At 40.9% G+C, this 21010-nt stretch overlaps 1 protein-coding gene across 4 annotated transcripts in view; it reads left to right on the top strand.

Annotated features, from left to right (window-relative positions):
• The window catches only part of pde5ab (phosphodiesterase 5A, cGMP-specific, b), a 75064-nt gene that overhangs the window by 32446 nt on the left and 21608 nt on the right, over positions 1-21010 (top strand). For all 4 annotated transcript variants that reach the window (XM_031874266.1, XM_031874267.1, XM_031874265.1 and 1 more), the window contains exons 4-7: positions 11227-11316; positions 12457-12528; positions 12775-12864; positions 13100-13237. In XM_031874266.1, the coding sequence (XP_031730126.1) occupies positions 11227-11316; positions 12457-12528; positions 12775-12864; positions 13100-13237 (390 nt within the window). The remainder of the gene's footprint in view (positions 1-11226; positions 11317-12456; positions 12529-12774; positions 12865-13099; positions 13238-21010) is intronic.

Genomic DNA, 21010 nt, shown 5'->3' with positions numbered 1-21010 from the left:
TTATAACATGCTGGGGTCAGAGTTGATGCTGGAGAAGCCGGTAATGAGGTGCTTGGCTTTCTATGCTTGTGTTTTCTTTGGTACATTTGATGTTGGAGCTGACGGAGCACAGACTTGAGGGGGGGGGGGGGGGGGGGCAAGTAGGTCCTCTGGAGACTTCGTCTTAACGTAGCACATTTTACCCCTGACAGTTTCAGTGTACTGACCTTTGTGATCAGGTTTCAACACAGTATCATTTTCTAACTTCAATCAATAAAAACCAACCTCACTTCGAAATCTGTCACTAATGTTTTGGTTGAGATTCCTCCTTTATGCGGACAGAACGATTTCTAGCCAACTGTTGTTTGTCAAGAATTAGTCCCAGCACACAAGTTCCCCTAAAACCCCAAATTGGCCTTTTTACATGTTTGGTTGTTGGAAGGTGTATTCCTTAACCCAGTGGTTCCCAAACTTTTTCTGTCAAGCCCCCCTTTGATGATATAGGAACATTGTAAGCTCCCCCCCCCCTCTTTCTCTTTCTGTGTCGCTCTGTGTCTTTCTCGCTCTCTTTGTGTCGCTGTCTCTCTCTCTCTGGTTTTACCGCTAGTCGGTCTGTAACATGAGCCGCTCTGGGGTGCGTGGTTGGAACACAGTGCTTGTCACGTCGGTTCCGCTTGATTTCTTTTTATTAGGGCCCGAGCAACCGACAACGTCGGGCCTGCGAAGGCCCTATTGAAACTGTAAGGGGTATTATTCTTCTGATTTTTATTTTTCTGGGGATGGAGCTTGTAGGGGTACTTGCCATCCATGAAAACTCACCAATTTTGCACCCCTGTCAGGTCTGGTGTAGAAACTCTGCTGCCCTAATTTGCATATTTGTGTGTAAAAAAATGGCTCTCTAGCGCCCCCTACAAATCGGACCGGCGACGCCCCTCGGCCAGTATGTCCGATTTATTTGAAATTCTACACACATGTCCAAATCTAAATCTAGATCTAAAAAAAAGCCTCTCAGACCCCTAAGCTCCGCCTACTTAGATTTTCTGCCATATTGAATTTAGTGAAAAACACATTTGTGCAAGCTGCTCCTACATGCTGGTTCCGATTGCTACCAAATTTGATGTGGATACTTATTGGATCTAGATCATCATAATTTATCAAAAGCTTTTTGATTTTCGTTGAACGCTGTTGCCGTGGTGACGCATCGTTCGCCATGAAAAAGGAAGCTGATGGTTTAGTGGGTTGGGATGCTCAAAAACTCATGGAAATTTGTACATGTGTCATAGGTCATCGGAAGACATAGTGTATATGGGTTTTTGGCTTGGCCATTTTAAATTGCCTCTATAGCGCCCCCTACAATAATTCAAAAGAGCAGCCCCAGCGCTACGTTTCAGCTACATGTATGAAACGTAGTAGGCACATGTATCCTATGGCGACTTAAAAATAGGTCTCTTGGGACCATGCTCTAAACCCTACCGGAAGTCAGCAAATTTCATTTTTGTGTCATTTTTCCATAGAATTTGGCCTATTTCTAGTCACTATACTTTAACGAACTCCTCCTAGGGAATTTGTCTGATCCTCTTCAAATTTGGTCAGTACAATCTCAAGACCATTGTGATTAAAAGTTATCAAAAGCTTTACGTTTGATGGAATGGCTTAGCCGTAGCGGGCGGCTACTTTATGTGATTCCCCATGAAAAAAGCTGATGTAACTCAGCTGGACTTGTTCCAAACGGTCCCAAACTTCTCATGCTTGATAAAACTCATGGCCTGAGGATGTCTACAAGCTAATTTCCCCTAATACTCACAGCGCCACCTGCTGGCCAAAGGAAAACTGCGTTTTGTGACACTCCGCGAGCAAAATGTCGTCTCGCGCGAGCAGAATTCACTCTCACGTGAGCAAAAGTCGCTCGCGGACCTTAAACCCGCTCGCTCGCGAAACTCTAACCCGCTCGCTCGAGAGTCTTTTACCTGCTCGCTTGCGAGCAGCTTTTCCTTTTGACAGTAAGTAGGCGGACCCAGTCGCCATTGTATCTCTACATCTAATTGGTTACAATCCTCGTCTTGGGATAGACCGGATATTACTCTGACACAGACGCTAGGTCTGATAGAGGTGGTTTTCAATCCGCCACTACACACTACTCCACTACATCTCAGCATGTTCTACATTTGTCTGACAGGTTTTGTAAACTTTTCAGACTGTAGAGGCTGATGAAATACAAATGATGTTAATAGAGTTGTTAAATACAACAATTAAAAATGTGTTAAAGTCAAGTTGCTCAGATTGGTTTCAATTCACTCCATTATTCTATTACAGACAATGTGTCTTTGATACTCAAACCTCTCGTGACAAACAGCTCAAAGAAACTCTTTGATCTTAATTGATTAAAACATGATGTGATCATATTTAATCATACTGTTGTGTTTACAGAAGAGATATAATATAGTTGTATATAATATGAGCAACAATTTGGACCTGCTCAAAGATCTGGAGCCAAGATTAGGGACCACTGTTTGTATATTAACTGTTAAATAACTGACAAGTAGTTAGTGGATGAAAAAGTATTCAGATCCTTCACTGCAGTAAACGTACTAATGCCATACTGATGAAACAATAATCCACTACGAGTAAAATACCTGCATTCAAAACCTTAGTCAATGTTATTATCAGCAAAACGTACTTTAAGTGCAGAAAGTAAAAGTACCCATGCAGTAAAATGTACATTATTTTCCCCTGACCTGCAATCTGAAAATCTCCCCCTAGCGTCTGTGTCAGAGTGATATATGGTTTATCCCAAGACGAGGATTGTAACCAATTAGATGTAGAGATACAATGTCCGCCCACTTACTGTCAAAAAGAAAAACTGCTCGCTCGCGAGCGGGTTGAAGCTTCGTGAGTGGCTTTGGCTCGCGCGAGAGTGAATTCTGCTCGCACGAGACGACATTTTGCTCGCAGAGTGATGTAAAAGCGCTCGTCAAAGTAAACTAGAAAATGCATTTCCTGCTGAAAATGTGTTGGAATGCTGAAAGCTGAAATGAATTGTAAAAAAATTGCTGAAAATTAAGAAATGGGAGACTACCCGTCTGAAAAATGTTGAAGCCTGAAAGCATTTAAACTGCACTGATGAAAACCCTTCTCGTTGAAATGTCTAACTATGTTTTGTCTGTAGCTGAAAGTATGAGGAAGAAGAAGGCTTTGAAAGTTGAAGAAGTTTAACAGGATTTGAAGATTTTCTCCATAGAGATCCCATTCAAAAGAAAATGCAAATAGCTTAATATTTCAAAGAATTTAAAGATTACAAATATGAAAAGTCATATCACCCCTCTCCTGAAAGAGCTGAACATTTTGATATTCGAACGGTTTCTGTGGCTTAAAAAATGTCAGCAGTAGTGATATTTGTAATAGTAGTACTAGAAGTTGTAGTTGTAGTAGAAGTATTATTAGTAGTAGAAGTATTAGTAGCATTAGAAGTATTAGTATTTAGAAGAAGTAGTAGAAGTAGTAGTATCAGTAGTAGTAGTAATAGCTGTAGTAGTGGTCATAGTATTTAATATAGTAGCAGTAGTAGTAGTAGTAGTAGTAGTAATAGCTGTAGTAGTGGTCGTAGTATTTAATATAACAGTAGTAGTAGAAGTAGTAGTAGTAGTAATAGTAATGGCAGTAGTAGTAGTACTAGTAGCAGTTGTACTAATAGCTGTAGTAGTATTAGTACTGGTAGTAGCATGAATAGCAGTAGTAGTAGTAGCAGTTGTAGTATAAGTAATTGTAGTAGTGGTAGTAATAGCAGTAGTGGTAGTAATAATATTGATGGTAGCAGTAGTAGTAGTAGTAATAGTAGCAACAGCAAAAGTTGTAGTAGTAGTAGTAGTAGTAATACTAGAAATATTAGCAGCAGTAGTAGTAGTTGTCGCAGTATTAGTAAGAGCATTCATTATTTCAACAAAAAAGCCTAATTTTGAGCTTAATGTTTAAATAGTTAATACATGGGGCTTTTATTTTTGAAAGGGTGGGGCTGGGTGGGGGAGAGAGGAGGAGGAGACATAATCATAATGTTTGACACATAAACAGAGGTTATTAAATGTCAGGCTTCATCACAAGCATTCCAGTTAGAATTCACTCTGTGGGGCTTTTATTTTAAAATGGGGTGTGTGTGTGTGTGGGGGGGTCCTCTAAAGATCTCTAAGAACCTGAATAATTGTATGAGAGACACACACACAGAGAGAGAGAGAGAGAGGAGTGCGTGTGTGTCTGTGAGTCTGTGTGTTTATCAACATCACTAATTAGCTTAATCAGAAACACCTGTGTCCTTGCAGCCTTTTCATGGAGATAAAACAGGGAAACACCTCTCAAACAAATCCTCAAAACTCCCATAACCGTAGCTCCTATTGCTCCGATATTAATAAATGAGAGGAAGGATGAATTGAAGAACAGATCCTGTAAAAATTGTGTCTATAGTGTAAAAAATGTGGCTAAACTGGCGATCTAGAAATGGGGTACCAAGTTCTGTGGAAGATGTTTTTGAAGCAAAATTTAACATTGGTGTCTATGGAGCAGAAAGTTGGTTTTCTTCTCAATTACAGGCTTCTGTGCCAAATGTGTAAATCTGTGGGATTCCACAGTCATTTGTCTACGACAAGGACAAGATTAGCTACTTTTAAATCCACAAATTATGCCTGAAGAGTGAAGATTGTGGACTCGGTGGCAAAAGACAAATGTTTTTTTCACAAGAATCTCAAGCTGCTCTTCACTCTAGCGGTGACATCACGCACTCTAAGCTCCGCAATACACACCCATTATAAAGTCAGAAAAGGGCTGAAAAAATCATAAAAGTTAAAATGGGACAGTTTAAAAAGTTTAAAATATATCAAAAAGCTGAATTATGTGGCAATAGCTGAGGGTTTTCACAACATTTGAAAGTTGAAATGGTGTCTGTAGCTGAAAGTATGAGGAAGTAGAAGGATTTGAAAGTTGAAAAATATTCTCCATAGACATCCCATTGAAAAAAAAGTTGCAAAAAGCTTAATAATTCAAAAAGTTTAAAGATTATAAATATGAAGAGATATAGCACACTTCTCCTGAAAGAGCTGAACATTTTGATATTTGAACAGTTTCTGTAGCTTAAAAAATGAAGAAGCAGAAGAGTTTAAAAAACAGGGGACGGAAGAAATATAATAAAAAGAAGTATAAAGAGAAACAGGATAACAATAGTTGGAATTCCAACAAATACGTGCGCGGCTGTTTGATTTTCGCGCGCGCATGGATCTCATTTGCGCTCTCGGATTTTGACAGTGATTTTCCTTCATAATTGTGACCTCTGCAGATTGAGCCACTGACCTTAAACCCCTCTAGCTGCTCCAAACTATTATTTGTATGAATGCAGGTCTTATTTTTCTGTAAATCTGATAGTGAAAGTTGTGTATTTGTAAGGATGGGATTAAGGAATGTCCATCGTGGATGCGCATGTGTGTGTCTTGGGCTGCACACAGAGTGTGATCTTCCTCTGGAAGAGTTTCTTGAGTGTCTTCAAAAAGAAGCAGATGTGTGTGTGATGTTTGTGTGTGTGTGTGTGTGTGAAAGAGAGAGAGGGAGGTAGAGAGAAGTACGGGGCTGTGATTAAATGCATGTGTTTGGTCATGGGTCTGACTTCAGTGTGTGTGTGTGTTTGTCTGAGGGACTTCTTCTAAACTGTCAAATGTGTCTTTTTCTACAATGACTGTCAATGTGAATGTTACATACTCAGCGAAGAACACTGCTAAAGATTTGCACTTATAATCGATAGCCCTAGATTAGGGTTTAAAATCATAAGGCCTTTAGTATTTCAAACTAAATATCTTTGGACAGTGGAATACTGTGAGCACCTTAAATTAAATCCCTTTCACCTCCATCGTACTGGAGTGGAGGCACAAATCTGAGAGACCAATTTTGAGATTCTTTTCACATTATAACAAGATATTTTTGTGTTCTTTGTTATTACTAAATACAAGTGAATCCAATTTTAACAAGAAACGTTTCTTGTTGTGACAACATAGCAATTCTATCTCTAAGTAAGTCATATTACACAATGCAACAAAAAACCTTTCTTGTTATAATATGATAACTTGGTAAAACGTCCATATGTTATAATAAGTAGATCAAATATTCTGTCATAATAACCTTTAACCCAGCTTCACATCGACTATAAAAATTGACCATTTTCTTGTTATCTATTATATCATATCATCCAATTATATCAAAAACTAATTCTTATCATTTAAAAAATATATATAATTCTTTTTGTAATGATACCTTTTCCCATTGGACTTTGATATGGATTTGTCTCCCTGTCGATGAGTGCCTTTAAACACGTATTAGAATCCTGGTTTGGATTTAGGATATGGCCTTTACATCAGGGGTTATCAAAGTTTGACATTGTGGGCAAACCTACGGTTTACATGGAACATGAGAAACCTGGCATTCATATCTCTATGATCATAACAGTATCCAGATTCTAAACAGGTCACAAAAAATAGACCCTTCATTTCAACCAGAACTCATCACATACTTTTACTCACTGCCATTGTTGCAACCCGGCTCAAAAGCTGCAACATGGATGGGAGACCAGACGAGTTTCCATCCTGAAAGACAGAAAGAGACAGCAAACAGGACACAGACCCCAAGTGGAAGGGAGGAGTTGTCACTATCTAGATAAGACTGTTTAAGAAACTTCACTGTCTTTATACTTCAGGTACCACAAAACACCATCATCAGCATCTCATATCAGTTGTTGTGTGTGCGTGTGCGTGTGTGTGTGTGAGAGAGGCTGACGGAGGGAGATTTCTTGCTGTGTATCCTCTTCCTCTGATAGCTCTGTCATCTGGTTGCCTGCCAACCACAAGTCGTCTATGATGATGATGACGATGACGATGACGATGATGACGATGACGATGAGTGGGGGAAGATAGAGATAGATGTGTGAGAGGAGATGAGGCGAGAAAAGAACAAATACAAAACAACAGTGGCTGATGGGATGGTCCACCCGCATCCAATTAGCTTGCGAATGTGTGTGTGTGTGTGTGTGTGCATGTGCAATGAATGCCTGTAAGGCCGTGGAGGGCCATGTATTTTATAGCTGGGCCTTCACTGCTATCCTACTATAGTTGAACCACCTCCTAATAACCTCATTATGACGCCACAGTTACGATTATTATTTGTTTTGTGTAAAAAACGCATATTCGCATAACACTGCAACATTTGACAAGTGAAATAAAAAGTTGAATGAAGCTTAACACCTTTGAGGGTTACAAATACACTAACTGCAGAGTGCAGATACATGAATACGCGCATGACCCGGTGCTGCGTCATTAACAGACAATGCATATAGTCAAAATCAATGTAATTAACACAATGACAAGAACAAACTCACAAGAACCAGTCACATATATTTATATGACAACATAGCAGGTCGAATAACATAAAACCCAAACGATTCAACAGGCCTCTGCACATTTCATAGGGCCGAAATCTGATTGGATAAAACAAGCTGTGCTGGAAGCAGCGCCGCAGACTGGAAGCAGTCTTCAAGCCACTAGACGGTTTCAATTTGAAACATCTATGAAGGAAGGGCTGTGTTTTATTGATAGCAGCTTTACAGTAATCGAAAACGCACGACAAACAGAAACAAATCATATTAGTGAATGAAAACATTACCTCTGTTAAAAAGAGAAAGTGACAGCAGCAGAGTGGTGAATGACATGACTGCTGTCGTTGTCACACTACTCAGCCTCCCGGGGAAGGCTTATGCCAGGGTGCTGGAAAGGAGGCTCCGACCGTTTGTCGAACCTCAGATTCAAGAGGAGCAATGCGGATTCCGTCCCGGCCGTGGAACAGTGGACCAGCTCTTTACCCTCGCAAGACTATTGGAGGGGTTCTGGGAGTTTGCCCAACCAGTCTACATGTGCTTTGTGGACTTGGAGAAGGCTTTCGACCGGGTCCCTCGGGGGTTCTTGTGGGGGGTGCTGCGGGAGTATGGGGTGCCGGACCCATTACAACGGGCGATCCGGTCTCTGTACGACTGCAGTAGGAGCTGTGTCCGCATTCTCGGCAATAAGTCAGACACGTTCCCGGTGGGTGTTGGCCTCCGCCAGGGCTGCCCTTTGTCTCCGGTCCTGTTCGTGACTTTCATGGACAGGATATCTAGGCGCAGCTGGTGGGTGGAGAACGTCAGGTTCGGGGGTCTCGGGATCGCCTCTCTGCTGTTTGCAGATGATGTGGTTCTGTTAGCCTCCTCGGATCGTGACCTCCAGCATTCACTGAGGCGGTTTGCAGCCGAGTGTGAAGCGGCGGGGATGAGAGTTAGCACCTCCAAATCTGAGGCCATGGTGCTCTGCCGGAAACCGGTGGATTGCTCCCTCCAGGTGGGGATGGAGTGCCTACCTCAAGCGAAGGAGTTCAAGTATCTCGGGGTCTTGTTCACGAGTGAGGGTAAGATGGAGCGGGAGATCGACAGGCGGATCGGTGCGGCTGCAGCAGTAAAGCAGGCGCTGCACCGGACCGTCTTGGTGAAGAGGGAGCTGAGCCGGAAGGCAAAGCTCTCAATTTACCACTCGGTCTACGTTCCTACCCTCACCTATGGTGACGAACTCTGGGTCGTGACCGAAAGGACAAGGTCGCAGCTACAAGTGGCTGAAATAAGCTTCCTCCGTAGGGTGGCCGGGCTCAGCCTTAGAGATAGGGTAAGGAGCTCGGTCATCAGGAGGAAGCTTGGAGTCGAGCCGCTACTCCTTCGCGTCGAAAGGAGTCAGGTGAGTTGGTTCGGGCATCTAATTAGGATGCCTCCTGGACGCCTCCCACTGGAGGTTTTCCAGGCACGTCCAACTGGGAAGAGACCCCGGGGAAGACCCAGAACACGCTGGAGGGATTACATCTCCCAGCTGGGCTGGGAACACCTCGGGATCCCCCAGAATGAGCTGGAACATGTTGCCGGTGAGAGGGAGGTCTGGGTCAGCCTGCTTGGCCTGCTGCCACCGCGACCCGACCCCCGATAAGCGGAGGAAAATGGATGGATGGATGGATGCTGTCGTTGTGTTGGTGGAAATATGTGGAAATGGACATTATGTAGAATTGAATAAAAAGACAAAAGGTAAACATGTAGGAAGTGTTGAGTTTGATTTTCAAACATCATTAGTGAACTATGCAGAATAAGGGAATGCCGGAGAAACATAAAGTAGACGAGGGACAGTTTATAAAATAGATCTAATGAATTAGAATGAATAAATAGACTAACGTTCTGTCTTCCAGGACAGTGGCGTTTTTAGTGCTTTTCTGTTACAGAGCATGTTTAAGGATGCAGAATTTTCCTCATCAGTTGAAGGAAGTCTAAAATTGGGACTACTGTTTGCTTTTGATGTATGAATAGGATAATTCCGTAACAGAAAAGTAAAAAACAAAACTTCAGTTTCATAATTAATTTGACAGGGCAACTAAAAAGGAACAAAAAAAGAGCTGTGGGAAATATTGATTTTATTTTAGATTTATAAAATTATCATGGAAAAAACTTAAATAAGTCTTACAGAATTAAGTTCAATTTACTTTATTGGCCATCAAGGCATTTTTTAAATGTATTTTTGTCCAATAAAGGTAATTCTATAGCCTTGGGGCGATAGCTACTGTACATTGCGATGGTCTGTCTTGGATGCAAATTAATCGTTTGCTAAACCCCTCCCCCGAACAGCAATCCTCCAATCGTACCTTAGCTTAGCTGGTCTATCTGTGCATGTTGAAGCGGTGTGCGCGGGGCTGTAGTAAGATGACAGTTGTCATTTCAACCAAAATGACTGTTGCTGGCTGGAAAATGAATCTCTGAAATCAATGAGCCATTGTTTCAAAGGTTTTGAGTTAATCTGCCACTGTTATCGTTTAAACTGCATATATGCTATGCAAGAACAAAACGATTAACAGGCACATTAACAGTAACTGAGGGGGGTGGGGCTTAGAGCACAGTCAATTGTGACACCTTTTGTCACATATGTAATCATTCTATACAGAGCAGGGTTTAGTCCACTCAGTGTAGTGTAAGAGCAAACAGCATCAACAGCGAAAGCACATCAGAAAACAGGGAGATTTCTTACTGAAATATACTTATAAAACAGGACATTTGGAGTAGAGGCCTGTCTCTAATATAAGCCTCTCTGTCAGCAATTTAGGTAATTAAAGGTCTCTGCACCATACAATACAGTTAAGAAACCTGTAATATGCACAAAAGTCCTGTTGTGATACAAATATAAGGAGCCATTTTTTTGAGTTAAAAAAAACAATCGGTGATCATCCTCCATGCATGGTTTATACCCACACACACAGTTCCTTTGAGTTTAGAGGTTAATGGTTTGTGTTTAAAGGTCAGCCGGTGGGAGGGTTGCCAACAGGAGCACAGTCCTCTAATCTAAAAAAAAATGTATTCTGAAGGGCATTTTTTATGCAGCGGAGTTATTCCAGCATTTACGGCACTTGTTCAGCGGTGCAAGAAAAACACCGACCAATGCGTTGTGAATCACATCACGTGATAAAGCTCAGCCAATCAAATATGGGTATTCTCACAAGTTTCCTGACTTGAGTGAGATGTACACACACCGTGACACACGGGGAAGAGACGAGGATATAGACAGCAGAGCAGGACTATTGTAGTGTGTGTTGTGAAAATCAAATCATAGGATGATTTCCAAAAGAGAAAAATGGCCAGAGAGACCAGAGTCATTAGACTCTGACTGGACAGACTCGTATAAGTGAATTCTTCCAACACTAATTTCTCTTTTTAGAAGATGTGAAAAATATAATATTGTGGCTTTTTTAATTGACCCTGAATGAACTGAATTTGAAGTTGCAGGGCAATTCAGTGAAAATAACTTTTCTAATATGAATTGTGTTACGTAATTTATTTTAGACTTCTTGAATATATATATATATATATAATTTGGGTCGTGGCTTGTCATTGAGGGGTGATAGTGGGTCCCGCAGCCAGACCAGTTGAGAACCACTGGTTTAGACTGTGCCCGCTTATTTGATTGCTTCATGTGGAAAAATCCAAAGCTTGACAAGTCAATAGACAGCAGACGGTTAATAAGAATTATTAAGTGTAGGTAAGTAGGTATGCATCAACAATATCAGTGGCTAAAAGCATGGACCAGACCATATATGATTATTAAAACCTAAGTGTAGGTCTGACCCTCTGGAATGCTTTAAACATGACATTGAATTCCGTGTGCTTTGCCTCCCCAGGACCCCAGGTTTAATGCTGAGGTGGACCTGATCACAGGTTACAAAACCCAGAGTATCCTTTGCCTTCCCATCAAGAACCACAGAGATGAGGTAAGTCAATATACACTGGAGCTGTACAGCTTGTGTTTACCAACTTACAGGAGGTGTGATGTTATAGTAAACCAGTAGTATAGTGGTTTATCTAAAGGGACACCAGTATTTTTGTTTGTCAAGCCCAGTGTGATATGAACAGGCAAAGAAGGCTGATGTGTATAAAGCCAGCTTTAGAGAAATGATGGGAATCTATATGACAATGTCCACTTACTAGCGTCTTCCAGATCTTTCAACAACATTTCATGGTCATCTTCAGCAAATGGACTTTTGCTTGGTTGTGATGGAGATGGCTCAATTGTCATTATGTATGTGCAGCATGCATATACATAAAGTATTGAACTCCATCTAGTGGCAACTGCGTAATCTCCATGACAACTGAGAAAACTCCATCCACTGAGGAAGACCATAGGATGCAGGTGAACATTCCGAAAAAAGCTCTTAAGTAGACCTTGAGTTGGTCTAACTAAATACATGTTTTGATTTTCAGAATTTGGTTCTTGCTGTTTGTGGGTGGGCAGCTAGCTATTATGGCTGTATGGCATTTGCAATCGAGATTTGGTATATTCTTCTTGCTTTTACAAGTTGCTATTAGCTGTACCTAGGCTGCTTCAGTGTTTGTGCTTTTGCAGTTTCTGTTTGTGTATGGTAGTGTGATTTAGTTTCACTTGGCCAATTGCCCTGTTAAGTGCCAGGAGAGTGGCTTGCACTCCTGGCAGACAATGAGCAATCAGTAGGTAGCTGTCCTTAACCACTGCTGGTGATTGGAAGCGAAAGCTTCCAAGCTTCCAAGTCTGTCAGCTTCCAAGTCTGTCCTGGCCCCACAGTGGTGGAATGAACTCCCCACTGACTTTAATTCAGTTTTAACTAATTAATTGCGTCCTTTTCCAATACAAAGCTTTAGCTATGGGAGCCCTGTTGACAGGATTTCTGGTTGCCTTGAGATTGTTCATTAGAAATCTTATCAACAATCTTGTGCATCAGTTAAAAAACAATGTGTTGTTTTTAATATTTACATTCACATTGTGTATATAATACAAATCAAGACATTATATTTACAAATCATTGATAACCACTTCTGTGTTTGTCCCTGCTGTACAACTTTTCATCATCTTTTCCTGTTGTGTTTTCTCTGTCCAGGTAGTTGGAGTGGCTCAGGCTATCAATAAAAAATGTGGGGAGGACAGTGCCTTCAGTGAACAGGATGAAAAGGTCAGTAAAGTCCACCAGTTCACCTGCAAGAACCATGTCTTGTTAATGTGTCTAAATTCAGAACGTTAGAAAGATGTTGGTAATAGATTTTGCTTTGTGCTGAGGGGTTGGACAGACTGATAACAGAAGCATAACCGTAGCTCTCCTGACCCGTGACAAAATGTGTCTCCTAGATACATTGAATATAGAACTGTCCCACCTGCGTGGGTCCTTCCTCGTATCATCTGGCATTTCCTTTCTCCTCAGGACTTCTCAGCCTATTTAGCCTTCTCAGGCATCGTCCTGCACAACGCTCAGCTCTACGAGACATCGCAACTCGAAAACAGACGCAATCAGGTGGGTCAGTGTGAATGTGTCTGAAGGTGTGTGTACGCCGCAGAGACACACTTTGTAACATGATGCATTCTTCTGTGTGCAACTTCTGTGTGTGTGTGTGTGTGTGTGTGTGTGTGTGTGTGTGTGTGTGTGTGTGTGTGTGTGTGTGTGTGTGTGTGTGTGTGTGTGTGTGTGTGTGTGTGTGTGTGTGTGTGTGTGTGTGTGTGTGTGTGTGTGTGTGTGTGTGTGCGTGTAGGTGCTATTGGACCTGGCCAGTCTGATCTTTGAGGAGCAACAGTGTCTGGAGGTCTTACTGAGGAAAATCGCAGGAACCATCCTGTCCTTCATGCAGGCCCAGGCTTGTACCGTCTTCATCGCTGATGACGACTCCATGGTCAGCACACACACAATAAAAAGAGGAATAAAGAATAGGATAACAATATTTGGAATGCTTAACAGCATTCCAACAATTAACTGTCATACACAGGGAGATTGATAGATGAGCTTGGTTGCAGTATTCCAAATCTTGGTTAAGGCTTCCAAAAATCAACTGCCGTTCAGCAACTCCAGTCTACTTATATTGAACCTGTACTTGGATTCAAACATTCCAAACATTAAGAAGTCTCTAAAAAAAAAAGTACCAGTAATATGCACACACATCTAGACAGGACACATTGAAATACCGCAGCAAATGTACTTGCTTTTGTCAATAGGCGTTTCTAAATTAGCAGTGTCTCTCAGGGAGCACTCTAGCTGCTTCTGACCTATGTTGGTTCTGGTCAACATTCTCCTTCTGCTTTTCAAAGCTCTCTGTTTTTCAAACCCAGACAGGCCACATGAGCAAAACATCAGATGACGCTTTTGGTGGGGCAGCAGATTTTCACTTTCTCCACTTTCTGGAAGGGTATAGGCAGGTATATCATCTTATAAGTCTTAAAATACTCGAGTAAGTGTGGCACATTGCAGTAATTTAAACTTGAGCAAATTTTTGGCCAATATGTAAATACTGGATGTCACCCATTGGTTTGTGGATTACGGTTTTGAAGTCTCAAGTTCAGCATCTTTACCGTCACCATCTCGTTTTTTTGGAATCGGAAGTGACATGAAAGGGTGGAGCTAAGCACAACCGAATGCTGAAGAAGGCATAAGCTCACCAAAATGTTAAAATGTACTTTTATGAAGTGAAAACTCACTGGGAAAGAGTTGCATGACAAAAACAAGGACAAAACCCAGGCCACAATGAGAAAGTGGCGGCCTGTCAATCACAAGGTAGCCCCGCCCCTAAAGCATCCCCTGCTTTATGGTCTGTTTATGGTCTCTAAATGGACCATAATGTACTAAATGAACATCATGCTGTATTGAAGAAGACTTGAAACTAGAGATTGAGACCATAAACTCATGTTTACAATGTTTACTGAGGTAATAAATCAAGAGAGAAGTAGAGTCATTTTCTCATAGACTTCTATACAACCAGACTTCTATTTTTCAACGAGGTCGCTCCTCGTTGAAAAATTGCAAGTTTCAGACACTTTTACGTTGGCTTGTCAGACCCAGAAGTTGCGGCCTGCTACATACACATACATATAGATCCTTGCTTTATTGCTATTAAATTAATTAATTGTATTATTGAAATGCTGGATCTGAAAACAATAACAGTATAAATCTCAAAAATATCAAAATAAGGTGTACTTAGGTCCACCTACAAGCTTTTTCTGGTGCTTTGAACGCATTTGGCCTTCATCTGCAAATGATGAATACTGAACTAATTCTAAATTGGTTCAGTTTTGATTGGGGTTGGTTTAGATTCCTCATCACTGATGAAGACTTTGAGATGGCATTGAAAGCTCTGGAAAAATGCAAGTGAGTGGGCCTTGAGTTATTTTTTCTGTCACTTTTAGTTGTTTGGAGGAACACACATGTACTTTTTGAACATATAGCATATAACTCTAGTTCAAGGGGAACTTTTAACCACATCACAAATAATTCATCAATGAACCTCTCATTGTTTGAATTCAGTTTGCTGACAGAGGGTTATTTGTCAAATGCTTTCGGGAGGGATTTCCTATTCTTGGAAAAATCAGGTCCGTACCATTATGAAGTCATATTGGAACCTTTGTTTCTCTGACAGTACTGCTTATTTTAGGCCTGATGTGTATGTCTATATCTGCATAAGAAATGTGTCCTGCACACACACACACACACACACAAACACACGCACATCCTTCAATACAACTTCCAGTCATTCTTAACAATTGTTTTAACACATTTATTACCATCAATCATGGTCTGATGTCCTCATGGTCAAGTTACTGCAAATACCTTTATTGAATATCATGTTATTGTACGTACTGATGCTACAAAATGTCAACTTCAATGCACATTATTGCCCATTTAGCAGTGGATGGGTTTTTATTTTAATTTCATTGGTAATGAAATATTTTTGTTTAAGTTTTTCCTTTATCAATCTTTTAATCAGTAAATATCCAGCCATGCAGGATGTCTTATTTCTCTGGCATTATTAATATTTTCCAATAAACATTTAAGTCATTTTCAATCCCACCACCAATTCCAACAACAAGATATCGGTTTCGCAAATTATCAACTACATTGCCAATTTACCATTCAATATTTGTGTTGAGGTCCGGGTGAACTGGATGGGGAATGCAATGCCATTGAAGTGGTTTATATTAGGTTACAAATAATTGTTGTTTAACTTTCTCTGGGTTTTACAGTATTACGTATAACCAGGTTAGACGTGCTGTGACGAAGGCTCTTGTTTGAACATTGCATTACAAACTGGCACACAGCAAAAAACTGAAATTCTGAGAAATGCAACGTAGAAAACCTGGTTGGTTTCAGGCACTTTGGACGAAACAACATAGCAACATAGCTCGTCTCTTTGATCCATGTCTTCATAACAGACAGAATTGACTCCTGCAACAGCATTCCTTATGGCACATAATCTAAAGTGCTAAATAAACTACACAAAGTACATCCAGAACTCTGTTGCTCTGCTCACCCATTCCCACTCCCGTGATCACATCACCTCTGTCCTCCAGAACCTCCACTGGCTCCCTGTCCCACAACAGATCCAATTCTAAGCCTTCTTCTGTCAAAAAGCCTTCCATAACCAGGAGCTTACTCCCCAAATACATCTGAAATGTACCTACCGGTCCATGTTAAAATTTTAGTTCAAAACTCATCTTTAAGAACTGCATTTAATGTGTGATTAATTATTGTGTTGAATATTTTTAGTGTGTTTTTTTATTTGATAGTTTTAACAGGTGTAAAGTGGCTTTGAGTGCTATGAAATGCTCTCTATGAATACATATCTTATTATAATTATGCTCCGTAGCAGGCTAATCTGGCCCTACGGTGTTGATCCAGAGAAACAGAATGTTGTTGATGATGTGAGCACCACAAACTAAATTCTGTTTACTTCCATTGAGTTGAGGTTTAGGCAGAAGTCTCATTGATAGATACTTCTAAACCTCGACAAATATAACAAAGTTACCTGGGTTAAGAGTCAAGATGCTTTATTTCATGTATGTACTGAGCTCCATAGGCTTTATTATACAGTGTGCATGTGTGTGTGTGTCCCTCACATGACCTCAGCATTGCCAGACCAGCTGTCTCCCTTTCTTTTATATCCCTCCCCGCTTCTCTCTCTTGTCTCTTTCCTTACTAAACATTTACTCTGAGATTAAGGACTTTTACAAGCCTTATCTGCCAGACGGCTTTCTATATACAGGTGTCAGCGTTAAATGTCTGCAGTTTCTCAAGTGGACCCAGGTCTTTGGATTTTAACGTAACCTTTACCCTAGGAAAGGAGCTTTCCTGTAGGAAGTCTAATGAATGACAGTGCTGGTCTTTAACACTCAAACGTACCAACAATAACACAGGAGTTTTCAAGATGTTGGTCTGCGTTGGCTCACTGTATTTTACTGCAGTGTGTGGCATCTGTTTAGAAACAGTGATGTGCTGTGTGTTTTGTTAGTATGTGTTTGCATCTGTCCATAATGCACTATGTCTGAGCGTGCCAGAATGTGTGTTTTGGTGTGTGGATGATGTGTGATTGGGTTTGACATCTGGCTCTCTACTGGGAGCGTTATGTTCTTCCTCCTTGACTACAGGTGTCCTGAACATATAAGGTGTACACGTTGAATCAATCTACAGTTGTTGAACAGCAAACCTACTGTTTTCTTCCACTCATGATTCATATTTGGTTTTCTGATCTGAAACCTCTAGCACTTTGTGAGGCTGAAGTTAGACATGGAGGTGCTTTTAGCCAAATGCTAAAATCGACATGCTAACCGTGAAAATGTTAGCATGGTAATTCAGATTTGTTTTTAAGAAGAAATTCGTAAAATTCCAAACTTGAAGTATAAAGAACAACTTTTACTTCAACTATATTGTGAGACCGACATGTTTCGGCCTGTGGCCTTTTATCAGGCACATTGATAGGCACACACCTTGAAAGTAGGTGAAGTTGTGGAAGAAATACTCTGCTTCTACAATTCTGCGAGACACTCACCAGAGAAGAACAACCCCCCATCAACAGCCCAGATGATGGCCAAAAGTGAAAATATGTTGGTCTCTAGTTAGAAAGCTAACATTTGCTTCTACCCACAACTAGTGTTGAGGCTAATGGGAATGGCTTTAGTTCGCAAGTATTTGGTCATAAACCAAAGTATTAAACAAAAATGAAGTTTTTACTTTTTGGTGATGGTAGAGTTATTATGACGCATCCTTTGGGCAACATGAATGGCTGTACCAAATTGCATGGCAATCCATCCAGTAGTTCTTCAGATATTTCTGACTGGAATAAAGTAGAAGACCAACATTGGTATCCCTTGAGCCACACTTTTACCATGGCTGACACTACTTGGTTCAGGCTGGTCTCATCCAGCATTCGTAGCAATATCTACGAAAAATAATGCACCGCAAGTTGTAGGTATCTCAAAATGTTTTGTATCCACGTAATCTTGAACGAGGACTTATAAAGACCTCTAAATCAGACACCGCACGGGCTTGAGGGGAGGTGGATGGGTCCAACAAACACAGTTTGTTCTCCAAGTTAAAGTTAATGGTTTTGTCTGGCACCTCCTTAGTTATTTTAACACAAACAAATGATCTGTTCCTAAACCTAACCAAGTAGTTTTGTTGCCTGTGAAGATGAAAGCAAATTTTTTCCAAGAACCTATGCATGTAGCGAGCAGAAATTTACACGTGTTCTACGGTTTTGTAGGAAAACAGATGAAAAATGAGGAGCACATTTTTGTAGAATATAATACGAACCGTTGTATGAGGATCAGTGGTGGGCCGTCAGGGCCAGCTAAGCCTTCTCTGCTGGCCTAAACAGAATCACAAAGTTATAGCTATTTTGTAATTTAATAATTTTTCACAAATACACTACATGTATTATAATTATTTTTCCCCATTAGCTTATTTTCTCATTGCACAGCTCCTGTCTTCCTCTGTTGCTCTGCTTCCAGCCTGCAGCGCTGCTTCCAGCACAGCTTGTTTTAAGGAGAGCTTTTATCCAATCAGATTCAGCACCTATGTCTCTACGTAAGGAGAGAGGCCCGAGGCCCGAGGCCCGCTAGAGAGCCTTTGCAGATTAAAGTAAATGGGGACGATATTGTTGATTGTCATAGTCTTCAACCAATCAGATCTTTAGTTTGACATGTTGGGCGTATTCTTTGACGTGCCAGTGGTACCCAGGTAGCCTCCTAAGTACGTCTGCATTAACGTGTGCCGTGATTGGCCAGTGGGCCAGTGTGACTTTTGTCAAACAGAAAGCTAGATAGCAGATCTTAGTGTTTAGTAAGAGTTCAGTTTGAAACATATGAAAGAGAAGTTATGACATTTTTAGCATTTTGCTTGGTGTTGATTCTTTTTTTTTTTTACCTAGCTTTGTTTTTTTAACACAATGGCTGAAGGAGGAGAAACGGATTTGGGAGTTACTGACTTTGTTAACAAAGAAAGGAGGATGGACTTTGTCTTTAAGTGAACAGCAGCTTTGGTAAGTGAACTGCTTTTGTTTTTTTACATCTGCAGTAGCGTTACTACTGTGTTCATTTGTCTATCGTGTCGTTTTTATGAATAATATGAATGGCTCGTGCGCTAGCGCTGCAGTGTTGCCGGATTGATTTTGTCATGCTTGACATTTTATGTTGTCGTATAAATATATGACAATATTTACATTACATTGTTTCTGACTTCTCTGTTAATGACGAAGCATCCCGTCATTGCAGGGTTATTTCGGATATTTGATTCTCTTTGAATCAGCAGAGAACAGCTAACTGCTATTGTTTCCCCGCTAGCCTCCCTGAACACACGTGCGGACCTCAGCTGTTTTTTGTTATTGTTCCGGGTTGAAAAGGTCACACAGCCCGTTGTCTGTTACGTGAGCGCAGTCCACAATTTAAGCTTCTGCATTTTCCAAAAGCACTAGTATTATTCAAACGTCTTGTTCGGTTCGTAAGCCTCGTACCGAACGGTTTAATATGAATATGTGTATTATTACACCCCTAGAAACAAATAACCGTGGCATCATGACACCACAGTAGGACAGCACAGAAGGCCCAGGCATAAAATGCACGGCCCGCCACTGATGAGGATACTGTAAGGATTACAAGTACATGAATCAAAAAGCACGACACAGAGACAGGGTACAAGTATAGTTTACTTGAGTACAGGCAGGGTCAAAATCAGGAGGTCCGTCAAAAAGGCAAACAAATCCAACAAGGGGAAGGCAGATAGTCCAAGGTCGAAAAAACAGGCAGGCAGGGTCGGCACAGGCAGATCAGGAATAGTAACAAGGATAACGCTGGAGAGCTTGGCAGTAACACACAAGACAATCTGGCAGGGATCAAGTGCACGTGAGCGGACCTAAATAGTGAGGGACTAATGAGGGAATGGGCTGCAGGTGAGATGGGCGTGGAAGACCAGGTGAGGGAATGAGTGATAATAGGGTGTCGGTGGCAGGACCTGAAACGACAGGAGAGTTAGAGAAACAATCTAAGATGATGTGGAATTTGTGACAGGTATGTTGCTTGGTTATGGTTAGAGAAAGATTGCAGTCATGGTTACAAGAAACCAATGACTGTTAGTTAGACACAGGTTGCAAAATGGTTTCTTGTGTCAAAGTTATAAGCTTTGATGACCTGAACTTCTCCTTGAAATGATTTCGCAAAAGAATTGTCTACTTCTGCCTTTGCTTATTAAGAACCATACTTGCAAGTACAACTGCAACAGGTTATTTGCTATGAAAGCATCTGGTTAGGACGGTGTCAGACTTCTTTCCTCATGTTTTCTTTCTTCAATGCTTGGCTCCACTACACATAAATCATTGTGTTATGGATTGAGAAAATGACTGGAGCTCCATGATATAACGTGAACAGACTGCATGAGATTGATATATCTGCCACAGATGCTGATAACTGCATGCAAAAACCCTCACGTACATAACCAGAAAAAACATTCTTTGACCTTCCTTGACATGTAAAACCTTGACTGATGCTTCCAAAGAAGACCAGCGAGATTTATTTCAATATTCCTACATGCAGGAAAGAAAATTCCATTATCTTGTGTTATCCTGTTATAAACTTTATTGCTTGACAGAGACACCAATGAATGTCATAACATTGCCAGGTCTCTTTTCTGTTTAAAACAGCTTTATTACCCTCACCTAGATCAGGATGAACTAATGCGATAGAGTGAAAGTGTGTGTATGTGCATGCAAGGGTAGAGGGGAGATTTTTCCAAAACCAAGAAGCCTTGTCCATCTTTAACATCCTGTCCCCACATCTTAAAAACGAAAAAAAGGATCCATTGCGAGGGTTTGGGAGTGCAGGTTGAGAGAAAACAAGTCCTTATAAGGTTGGGAAATATGAAACGAGCACTGGAATGTCGAAATAGAATCCCTCTGACAAGGCTTGATGGGTAATAACACCTTGGAGAAGTTATTTAGGCAGTGTGTGCGATACCACTGCTTAACTTACAGTATTTGGATGTTGGGATTAGCGGTAATGACTTAATTGGAGGGAATGATATGTTGATTTGGAAAGAAAAGATGCAGGGTAGACCTGCAGCAAAGCACGTAAGACATTTTTATGAGGTTAGAATCAAGACCAATTAAGACCCTGTATTTATTCATCTGTTG

This window comes from Anarrhichthys ocellatus, unplaced genomic scaffold (genome assembly GCF_004355925.1).
Source record: "Anarrhichthys ocellatus isolate YVR2014 unplaced genomic scaffold, GSC_Weel_1.0 scaffold79, whole genome shotgun sequence".
NCBI classification, from domain to species: Eukaryota; Metazoa; Chordata; class Actinopteri; order Perciformes; family Anarhichadidae; genus Anarrhichthys; species Anarrhichthys ocellatus.
Note: the sequence above shows the minus strand (reverse complement) of the source record. Positions and strands in the feature narration are given on the sequence as shown.